General features: G+C 58.4%; 1 protein-coding gene across 1 annotated transcript; it reads right to left on the bottom strand.

Moving 5' to 3' along the window:
- Window positions 1-990: 990 nt before the first annotated feature.
- Window positions 991-6,813, bottom strand: VAX1 (ventral anterior homeobox 1). Its single transcript, XM_072804723.1, has 3 exons — window positions 6,518-6,813; window positions 5,150-5,337; window positions 991-3,271 (listed from the first exon to the last, which is right to left on the bottom strand). The coding sequence occupies exons 1-3, from the start codon at window positions 6,756-6,758 to the stop codon at window positions 2,696-2,698; spliced, it is 1,005 nt and encodes a 334-aa protein (XP_072660824.1). The 5' UTR covers window positions 6,759-6,813; the 3' UTR covers window positions 991-2,695.
- Window positions 6,814-11,140: the final 4,327 nt, after the last annotated feature.

Genomic DNA, 11,140 nt, shown 5'->3' with positions numbered 1-11,140 from the left:
ACCGACTTTGAGAAACAAATGTGGACTGTCTGGGGGCTGTGGCTGCTCCCAGCAAGACACCCAGCTCATAGGGAAGGCCCTAAACCACTCAGAGATCCAATCCACGCTTAGCTTGGGAACTTGGTCACCTGCACTGTGCCGCTGCCTCATTTCCAGTGGCTGTACCCTCGCCAGGTTCAAGGGGCCCGGCCCTTCGGATGCCCCCAGGAAACTGCCCCCCACCCCACACCACCACCCAGGGATGTGGGCACCAAGCAGAGGGAGCTGGGGCCGCTGTGCCTGCGATTCCGGGCCTCAGACTTTAGGAGAGTGTCTAGGAGCACCCCCTCAGCCTTCCTAGCTCCCCCCCCACCCAGTTCTGCCTACAACGTCTACAGCCATCACCACCGCATACAGACCGGTATGGGGTAGAAAGAGATCTGTGCAGGAATTAATATCTATTCCATCCTCCTGCTCCCTCTGAGTTTCTCTTTGAGGCAGAGAGAGACTTTCTCTAAATCAGGAGAAAGGAAAAATCGTGCCTGTCCCGGGCCCCTGTGATTGCCGGGGCAAATCCCAAATACTGCTGGCTGGCATGGAGATGTGGCTGGAAAACTCTAGTAACTGGGAGTGTTAGGAGGTAGGAACTTTAGGGTGTCCGGAGACAAGTTCCTAAATAAGCCAAGAAACACAGAGTGGGAGATCGAGAGGGGAAGGCCTGATGGTCCATCACCCCTGGGATAGAGAGCCAGAGAGGGAGCTGTACTCAGAGAAGTGGAAGGAACAGTGTAGGCAGGTAGCTGGGTCTCTGGGGACCAGAGGCACCCCAAACCTCCACCCAGGAGCTCACGGTACCAGCTACAGGGCCCCACGCGCTCCCCGGTGACCACCCTCTGCCCCAGGAGTCCCCACGCCCAGACTCATCATTTCCTGGGGGCCTTCTTCCTTTTCTTCCTCTTCCTTTTTCTTTTTTTTTTTAATCCTTCAAACACAAGACAAAAATGCACCTCGTTTATCATCTCAGATATATATATTTCACTCTCACCACATAAATACAAAACATCCAAATATCCAAAACATTCAGAACAGAGTTAGTAGCCAGGATTCAGTGACACCTACCCGCGTTTGAATCGTTCATTATTTTCTTCACTATTTTCTAAAAGAAAAAAAAAAAAAAGAGGAAAAAAAAAAGCTTCCGACGTAAATAATTTACAATAAAATTACTATTTTAAAAATGCTCTGCGCTCGCTTCGGAGGAAGGAATACATTCTAGACACTGCGGCAACCTCGCCGTCTAGGTCTGTGGTTTTGGTTAAAATGCGGGGGGCCGTGGCTGCGGGGGACAGTGGTTGTTGCTCCGGGAAGGAATGAGGCTGTGCCGGCGTCGTGCGCGGTCCGGGTTTCTGAGTCGGGGCGGTGGGGCCCCTGGGGGTGTCGGAGGGGAGGGGGTGGGGACCGATGTCTCTCCTATCCAGGCGGGGAGCTGATCTGGGCGCGGAGACTGCGGCTCGGGGAGGCCGGGCAGCCCTGCTGTCCCCAGCTTCGGCCCTGCCACCCGGTCCTCGAAGAAATCCAGGCGTTTCCAGCGAGTTGGAAGAGTTTGGTGAATCCGGGAGTGGGGAAGAGGAAGCAAAGGGCACCGATTCGTTTCCAAACGCAGCGAGGCCGCCCGGGGGCCCGCGGGTCGGGGGTCGGGGGGTGCGGTGGGGAGAGGCGCCGGCAGCCGCCCTGCTCTCGCCCGGAGGAGCGTGGGGCTGTCGGGCACCGCCCCGAGCGGCCTCCGAGGAAAGACTCTGAATTTTCTTTCATCAGCAGCGTTGGCTTTTCTTTTGCTTTTTCCTTTTGAATTTCCCATGCAAAGTCATAACACCCAGAACCTCAATTTTGCATTGCGCTGCGCAGCATTCTCTATCCTGAATTCTCTTAAACCTTCCAAAGTCGGTCGTTGGGAGTATTCGAAAACCGGTTTCGCTTCATCTGGTTTTAGGTAGTAGTTGGGACTCTTGCTTTATTGCTGATGAGATCAAATGTATTACCACCGTCCTGGCCTACCGTGACGTTTGGTTTATCTCCTGGGGTCGGTGGTGGTGGTGGTGGTGATGATTGTTGCTTCTCTAAAGGGGGAAAAATTCGGCAGGATTTGTCCAGCCAGAAAGCTGCGTGTGCACCGGCTCTCCCAAGCGGTCCGCAAAGTGGGGCCCAGGGACTCCCCGAAGCCCTGGTTGCTCTGGCGAGAGGAAGGAACGTCTTCCCTTTTTTTTTTTTTTGGTCTAACGACACCTACCAGCCTTTTCAGCCCCTGGGGTCTGCGTGCAGCTTTGCTCTTTCAATATTCCTAAGAATGATCAAAAGCAGGAGCGGCCGGAGCTGGAGCAGGTGTCCCGGTGCTTCGACTTAGAACCAGTCTTTTTCCCTCCAGCGCCAGGCATTGGTTGGGGCGTCAGGTGGCTAATTCGGATATTTCCCCCCAATTCTTTGGATTCTCCTGGATTCGGAAGGAAGTCGGGGGCGGGGCGGGGGTGAGGGAGCACGGAGGAAAGGTAGGAAAAAAGTAGCCCGAAGGAAGGTTGGTGGCAGAGACTAGTGGGGAAGGAGAGCTGTGGAGGCCTGGTGGGGGCCGGAAGCCCAGCGCAGGAGCCTGGGGCGCCGCAGACGCGAGTCCATAAATATCACCACAATAGATACTATAAATATAAATACAGGCAAACACTGAAAATCAGTCCAGCGCTTTTTTCTCGGCCCCTTCTTTATTGTTGGTCCGGGAGTAAGGCTCGAAGGCCGAGGAGCTCAGGTACCGGGCGGAGAGTTCTTGCAAATTCCCGGCCAGCGAACCGGCCATTGTCAACGGGGCGGAGGACAGGCGGCTGGCGACCGAGCCGAGCAGCGATGGCACCGGTAGGCTGAAGAGGCCGTGGCCGGCGGCCGGCGCGCCCGCGTGCAGTCCCCCTGGCCCGGCGGGCCCGGGGCCCGGAGCGCCGCCCACGGCCGGCGGGTGCGGGGACGCGGCGCCCGTGGGACCCGGGGCGGCGGCGGCGGCGGCGGCGGCCGAGCCCGCGGCGGCGCCCGCGCCCAGGGCGGGCAGGCTGGGCCCGCGCAGCGCCGAGCCGAGCGCGCCGGTGGCGCAAGGAGGCAGCAGCGCGGGCAGGCCGGGAGGCGACAGCAGGCGGCCCTGCTCCAGCAGCCTCAGCACGCTGCACGTGGCCGCCGTCTCCGACACCACCGAGCGCAGCTCCGAGTCCTTGCCCTGGTCCTTCTTCTGCTTCGTGCGCCGGTTCTGGAACCAGACCTTCACCTGGGCGCAGGGGCGCAGGGAGGGCGGGAAAGAGGGGCAGGGAGAGACGGGGCGTCAAGCGCGAGCGGGCGCCCAGGACGCGAGGGCTCGGGTTCTCGGGGGCCCTCTCCCAACCCCAACCCCAGCCCGCAGCTGGAGAGGTGCTAGCCGGGGAGCTGCCTGGGCCCCCTTGAGTTGGACCACAGCTCCAGGAGGCTGGCTTCCGGGTCATGGAAGCAGGCCCAGGCTGTGCGAGATGATAAGTAGAGCAATAAAGATGTCCACGACCCTAACTCCAAGGAAGACCAAGAGGGATTTTGCTGGGCTGCCTCACTACCTGGACCAGCCAGACGTGGATCATCCTAGCTTGTGAGCTCACATGTCCAGGAGAGGGCTAAGACCCGAAGACTGCAGTGTGGGAAGCGGGAGTGGGTGGGGAGGAGTGTTGCTCTACTTCTCTGGACCCAGGCCCCTGGCCCAACCAAGGAGCTCGAATTTAGCTTCTGCGGCATCAATCCTGTCCAAGGCTTCAAGAAGCTGTTTCTTGCTTATCAGGGTCACATTTGACCATTAACTAGCAGCAAAGGTAGGGAAGGTGGCTGTAGAAGGAATAATTTGTGCAGGATGGATTACAGGCCAAGCTTTCTCCATCTCCTCCCTCTGCTCGCTGGATTGGAGGCTCTGAGTGATACTCTTAATTTATCACTTCCCTGCTCTCCATCATGACTTTGGAATCATGGGAGGAAATCAAGAGACTGGGATGAACTAAATCCTCTCTACCAACCTCTCTCTCACTTTCTCATCTCCCTCTGCCTCTCTTGAGGCCTAGTTGGTGGCCCAGGATAGAGTTTAGCAGCTACAAGGAAAGGCCTAGATTTTGTCAACTAAGAGAGGTGGTAGTAGAGAGAATAGGAAAAAGCTATCATGCCAATTCAGGTTCAAAAAGAATATCCAATATGATCTGTCGTCAGTTCTCAGCTTTCTGCCCAGATTCCAGACCTAACATGCTCCCTACCTGCTTCAGGGCTGGGCCCAGGGAAGGAGACTGGACCTCAGAAAGAAGTCTGCTTTACCTAGGCCAAACTGGTACCATGCCCTCCCTAGGCCCACAAGGGCCTCCACAAGGCAAAGCTCTAAGGCCCTGAAAAACCCCGGACCCAGAGTCTACATGGCTAACTACAGTAACATCATGTGGATTTCATATAAAAGAAGAGACCTCAAGCACGGTTGGCAGTGCTGGCAACCAGGGCCCCACATCGGCCTCTGATCCCACACTTCACATTTCACTGGCACAGAAGACAGGGCATCATAGGTGCCCAGTGGATGCTCAGGGCTGGGAATGGGTCTGGGTCCAGCTCGGGGCCAGAGGAAGCCATAAGGGGCAGGGTAGCCTGTCCTGCGAGGGCAAATCTCAGGAATGCACACCTTTGCAATCTAGTTGCTACCCTCAGCACCCAGATGGCTTTGGCCCCAGCCCCATTCCTGCAGAACAGGCCTGCTTGTTGTATAAGGCTGGGGCTCCCAAGAGGAGTGGTGCCTGGAAATCTGGCCAAAATGGGCTGACTGAGACAAGGGGCAAACATTGGTTCCTTGTAGCCCAGAGGTGAGCAGGGAATTCTCAAGACTGTGATCCAACAGGTATTCCAAAGGACAGAATTTTGGGCCTCCTGGGCTAGGTAGGCCATGGTGGGCAGAGCATGGGCCCTGGAAGATTTGAGGGCATAGAGGGAAAGGTTTATGGAAGGGAAGAAATTGTGAGGTCTTTCACCCCATCCTCCCTGCCTCCTCCACCTCCCCTGGGAGTCTGTCCAGAGCCAGGCTAAGTACTGGGAAGAGCTGGCTGGAGCGGTGGGGGGAGGCAGGCTCCTGCAGAGCTGTGCAGGCCTGGCCACCTGGTACCTGGGTCTCGGAGAGGTTAAGCTGCCGGGCGAGCTCCGTCCTCTCTCGGCCCACCACGTACTGGCAGCGCTGGAACTCCATCTCCAGCCGGTAGAGCTGCTCGGCGGTGAAGGACGTGCGCGTCCTCTTGGGCCGGTCCAGGTCCAGGCCCTTGGGCAGAATGATCTCTCGGATGGAACCCTTGGCATCTGAGGAAGGGGAGATGTCAGTCGCGGGATCCCTCCCGTCTCCCTTCACCTCCCTGGCCGGAGCGGGCTGGAGGACTCGCTCGCCAGCCGCCTGCAGTCGCGGGGGTGGGGGGCGGGGGCGGGGAGCTGCGGCCACAGCCCGGGAGCAGAGACCCGGTGTGTTGGGGGAGCGAGGGGGCTAACTCCACACCGCGGACGAAAGGGGGGGAACCAGACTTTGCTTTTATAGAGCACTCTGGACGCGGGAGGGGAAAAAAAAAATCCAAATCGGCTGATGCTCCTTCCGGCCTGGGAGCCTCGGCTGCGCGGTCCGGGTCCCCCGTGGCCTGAGGGTCTCCAGACTGACCAGGCCGGGGCGCGTGGGCCCCAGCTCCGGAGCACCTTGACCAGACCCCGCTCGGGCGGTCCCAGCGCCCCACCCCAGGGTCTCCTTCTCTCCCGAGCCGGGGCTGCGGAAGGAGGAGGGACAGAGTCGGGGCCGGCGGGGCCTGGCGATCTGCTGGCGGGGGCGGCGCCGGCCGGGGCCGGGCCTCGCGACCGCCACCGCCGGAGCCCAGCGCGCAGCACGGCGGGGTCGAGCCGAGCACGAAGGCGACATCCGTGCCCCGGCAACCCAACCCAGCCTCCTCTGGCGGCGGCGGCGGCGGCGGCGGCGGCGGCGGCCGGCCCTGAGCGCGGCGCCCGGGCCCTCGGCCCAGCGCGCCCCGGGGCCGGGCCGTGGCGGGCGATCCGCTGCTCTGCTCCGGCGCCCGCGCTCCCCTAGCGTGCACTCGGCCGGCCGGGGCGCGGGGGCCTGGAGGCGGGCTCCCGGCAGGTGCTCCGACTCGCACAGCGCGCACTCGCCCTCCATGGTGTCCTGCTCCTTCCCCCTGCTCAGAGGCCGCAGCCTGCAGCCCGGGCCCGCCCGCGCAGCCCCTAGGCTCCCCTGCAACCCTGTAGGCGGGGCCCCTCGGAGCGTGGAGGGTCGAGGGTCCCGGAGGGTGCGCGCCCCAGGTGCCAGCGCCCAGCGGCCGGCCAGCCCCGGGGGGGGGGGGGCGGGGGTGGGGAGAGGCCCGCAACTTTCTCGGAAGTCCCAGCCAGCATCTCCTCCCCGCGGGCCTGGGTCTGGGGCGGCGCGCCGCTCGGGCACCCCGAGTCCTCCTCCCAAAGCTCGCGCCCCGCAGCCCTACCCCATCCCTACCTCGGACCAGGATCCGGCGGCAATAATCCGGGTCGGCGGCCGAATTGGATTTACTTTTGTTACAATCTTCCGCGGCCCCCGACGCGGAGAAGGCGCCCTGCGGCTCCTTGAGGAAGGAGGCAGGGAGGTTCCCCTCCGCACCCTTGCTCTCCCGGCTCTCCTTGTGCGCGTTCTTCGAGACCCGGGCAGCCTCTGCGTCCGAGTGGCACCGAACGTCCATTTTGTCTGGTTTCCCGAACATAGGAAAAAAGGGGGGGAAAAAAAAAAAGAGGAAAAAAGAAAAAAAAAAAAAGAAAAGAAAAAAGAAACAAACAAACAAAAAGAAACAAAACAGAGGCACCGCGGGGACAGAACCCTACAATGGAGCTCCTGAGCCCTGCCCAGAGAGAGGCAAGCGGCAAGAATGAATGTCCCCGCGGGGCGGCTGCGGCGACCGCGGGCGGGTCAGCGGCGACCGGCGAGTGGCGCGCTCTCGGGGAGGCGGCGGGTCTGGTCCAGGATCCCGGTGCAGCCGCGGCGAGGCCAACTCGTCAGCGTCCGCGTCCTCTGAGCACGTCCAGTGTCCCCAGCCCGGCGATCGCGTAGCAAGCAGAGCAACTCCGAACCGCTGCGGCTCCCGCCTGTTACTGACACGGCGAGTTGTAGTTGTCCGACACCCGCGGGGACGTACACTCGCTGTTGCAATTGATTACGGGTAATTTCGCAGCCCCCACGTTTCGGTTACCTCATGAATACACTAAATTGTTTGGATAATATATCAGATCGTAATGGATGGTTTCTGTCCTTGTCCCCAATCAAGTAGGGGTTTAGCCAGTGAATAAACGGAAATGATTGGTCTTGCTTTCAGGAAACACACAATCAAAGACCCACACTTCCAGCAAAACTTTTGACAAGATTCCTCCTGAATTGTTAGTACCATTAGCAGGCATTATTAACTTTCCCTTTGCCTTTGACCCTCCTGCTCACATACTGGCTAGAGGGGTTCCCTCCGCACTCGACAGATAGAGCCCAGGGAGGGGGAGGGGGAGGGGGAGGGTAAAAGAAACCAACAAAAACGCTTACACACCCTGCAGCAGAAGAAAGCAGTTGCCTCTAGGGGGGGGGGAAAGAAGAAGAAGAAGAAGAAGAAGAAGAAGGGGGGCGATGGTGATGGTGGAGTCAAAGTTTTCCCAAAAAGTATCTCCCCCGAACTCTAAACGCCAGGCTTTCGTCCCAAACAACTCCTTCTTAACACACCTCGACGCTGACAGCCATCTTAAACTGCCACCTCTCTTCATTTAGTTCCAGTTGGATTTTTTTTTTTTTTCCCCTGCCTTCACCTCCAGCAGCCCTGAGGCAGCCCATTCAAAGGGCAGCTTTGTACTCAGAGTCCAGCAGGAGAGAGAGGGGGAGAGGGAGAGAGAGAGCCGAGAAAAATCTCAACTGTGAGATCTGCTTCAAAAAAAAAAAAAAAAAAAAAAAAGTTTTCCCCTAGCTATTTCATTGTCTCTGCTACAATATCTTTGAGAAAAGCAACAGCCAGTAATCCAATAAGAGCATTGATTAGGCTACAATGATTCAATTCAAGCGCATGGCCTTGTGCAAGGAGCATGCTCCAGCCCTTCTCGTCACCTTGCCGGGGCAGAAGCCCTCTCCACGCCGCTCTCCCCATTCATTCCTTTATGGGAAATGCGGAGCAAAAGGAGTGAAAGATGGCAATTATCTAATTGGACTATTAACAAACAGTGCTCTGAGTGCGGCGGTCTGGCGTGGCTCCTGGGCGGGGGAAGGGCCGTGTTCCCTGCCCTCATTCACAAAGAGTGCAGGGGCCGGGGAGGAAAGGGGGTTTTTTAAAGGGAGTAGGGTGGCGGGGGTGGGGGAGAGGAGAGGAGAGGTGGGAGGTTTGGCTGAGAATTTTTCCACACAATTCCCAGAATGGGGGCGGAGGCGGGCGGGAGGGGAGGAGGGGGCTGGGGGCGGGGGTGCGGGCGAGCGGGTGGGAGAGAGGCAGGAGGAGGGGGTGCGGGTGTGTGGGGTGGGCTCCGAGGGGCTCCGCCCGCGCCGCCGCCCCCGCCCCGCCAGCACCCCGGGACCCGGCGGAAGGGCCGCGAGCCGGAGCGGCGGCCGAGCGGGGTCCTCCGCACCCTCCCCTCCGCTCCCCTCCCCTCCCCCCGCCGCCCCCACCCTCACCCCACCCCCTGCAGCCCCGCGGAGCACCCACGCTCCGTCCGGTTCCGGAGGCCGCCTCTGGCCGCGGAGGCAGACCTTGGGCTTTTACTTTATTTGATGGGGTGTGCGAGTGTGTGAGTGTGTGTGTGAGTGTGTGTGTGTGTGTGTGTGTGTGTGTGTGATTGTCCTGAGCTGCTCTCTGCAGGGAGGCGGGGTTCCCGGGTCCCCGCGGACGGGTGTCCTGTCGGGCTGTCGGGCTGTCGCCAGCTGGGCCTTCGGGTGCTCCGCGCCTTGGATTCCGCCCTCGGCCGCGGGTCCGGTGGCGCCGGGTGGGGTGGGCGGGGGGGAGGAGTCCTCGTGGCCGCCCGGGCCTGGAGATGCTCAGCGGGATGGAGACAAAGTCCAGCAAACTCGCCGGCTACCTCCCGCCACGCGCCAGCGCCCAGGTTGGCGCCCCGAGGGCTCCACGCGGGTGGAGCGGTGCCCGTGACCGCGCCGCCAGGGCAGGTCCCCGGGATTTGGGTCCTCTCCAGGGGGATCCGGGCGGTAATGGGGCCCTCATGTATTTCCCTGTCCAGCTGGGCCGGAGCCAGTTCCTGGGCCCCCTCGGGCGGGGAGACGATGGGCTCCCAAGCCCCGGCCCACGGCCCTTCCCTGCCACCTGGCCGGGCGTGGGGCGAGGTCCTGCCCTCCGACCGCTGGGCCCGACCTGCTGGCCGCGGAGAGTCCCGGGCCCGGGCCTTGGCCCCAGTGTGTGGCCACCGGAGGGTGGCTCCGGGTCCCACATCGCACCGGCTGGGCCGCCGCCTCCTTTCCACAAAGGCTACTGAGGCCCTCGGAATCCAAGGAGTCCACGCTGCTACCTGCAGGGCTGGTCCAAGGCCCAGAAGAGTCTTTTTTTTTTTAAATAATAATAATAAATTTATTTTTTATTGGTATTCAATTTGCCAACATACAGAATAACACCCAGTGCTCATCCCGTCAAGTGCCCCCCTCAGTGCCGGCCACCCATTCACCCCCACCCCACACCCTCCTCCCCTTCCACCACCCCTAGTTCGTTTCCCAGAGTTAGGAGTCTTTTAAAATAAAATTACCCAACCTACCACCTCTTCTTTTGGGTGAAGGAGGAGAACCGGCCAGGGAGTGAACTGCAGCCCTCAGAAAAGCCTAGCTGGGTGGGCAGTGGTAGCCCAGGGAGGTCCGGGGCTGGCGTATATCCGGCCCTAGAGGACACACCAAACTCTGGCCAAATCCCAAATACCCATTTGAAGTTGGGCCTCGGAGACACTTGCATCCACTCCCTGCAGGGTAATAGTAGTGGCATCTTTTGTAGTAGGAACTACTTATTTGAGCACTTACCGGTGCATGAACTAATTTTCTTCACCTCTCTATCAGCAAGGTTAGCAATCTTCCAGTTTTATAGATGAAAATAAATAAAGAAATAAATAAATAAGTAAATAAATAAATAAAAACAGAGATTCAGAGAAGTTGGATAACTTGCCAGAGTCATACAGTTGGGAAGTGCGGAATTCGAACTCAGAGATATTTATACTCTTCTTTAGCTACTCTACAAGGGCTTTGCCTTTTTTTTTCCTGCTTTGAGTTTTCAGAATCTGTATCCAAAATACAGAGGAATGACCTTAATGTTAATGCCCGGAATCCTGATTATCAGGCATCAACTTTTGTAGATTTTATCGAAACAACATGAAATGCAAATGGAAACATGGACTTCTTGTTTGCGATAATGCTATTTATTTCTAGCCATGAGCTCTTCTTAGGAGTCTATCACCCTCCTACCTCAAGCTGCCCTGGAGTGAATAAAATAATTTCCTGGATCCAAACCTACTAAATGAATGTCTGAGAGCAGGGTCCAGGAGTCTAGCTGCCTCCCAGGGGACCTTTGCACAAGTTACAGTGGGAGAACTGTACCTTTTTAAACTGTACCTTTTAAAGTTGAGTAAAGTTGGGGGACTCTGCTAAGTTTCTTGAGAGTAGGGACCTATCCCCCCACCCCCTGCCCCCACTGGAAATGCAAAGGTTTGTTGGAGAAGGGAAGAAATTGGGATATTATATGAAGACACCTGGTTTCATTAAGCTGCCATTGACCAAGAATCTAGAGGTATCAGGACCTGGGGCTGGATCCAGGATGGGAGCTAAAGCAGATAGGCCTCTTCTCTACAGCGCCACATGCAAATCCTTTAACGAAGAGAACTCATAGGCCCTAACTGCTCATGGCTTGGGGTTGGCAGCACAAGCAGTGCTGCTGACCGATGCCTCTCTCTGTTCGGAGCCCTTGAAGTAACTGAATTCAATAAAGAAACATTCAACCCATAACCTGGTTTTGCTTTTTGTTATGCATAGTACTTTCTGTGTGTGTGTGTGTGTGTGTGTGTGTGTGTGTGTGTGTGACTGGATTAAAATTCTGTGGGCATCCATCCAGAAAAACCATGACAGGTTTCTGAGAGGACACAGTGG

This window comes from Canis lupus, chromosome 29, assembly GCF_048164855.1.
Source record: "Canis lupus baileyi chromosome 29, mCanLup2.hap1, whole genome shotgun sequence".
NCBI classification, from domain to species: domain Eukaryota; kingdom Metazoa; phylum Chordata; class Mammalia; order Carnivora; family Canidae; genus Canis; species Canis lupus.
The sequence above is the reverse complement of the archived record's forward strand: the minus strand, read 5'-3'. Positions and strand labels throughout refer to the sequence as shown.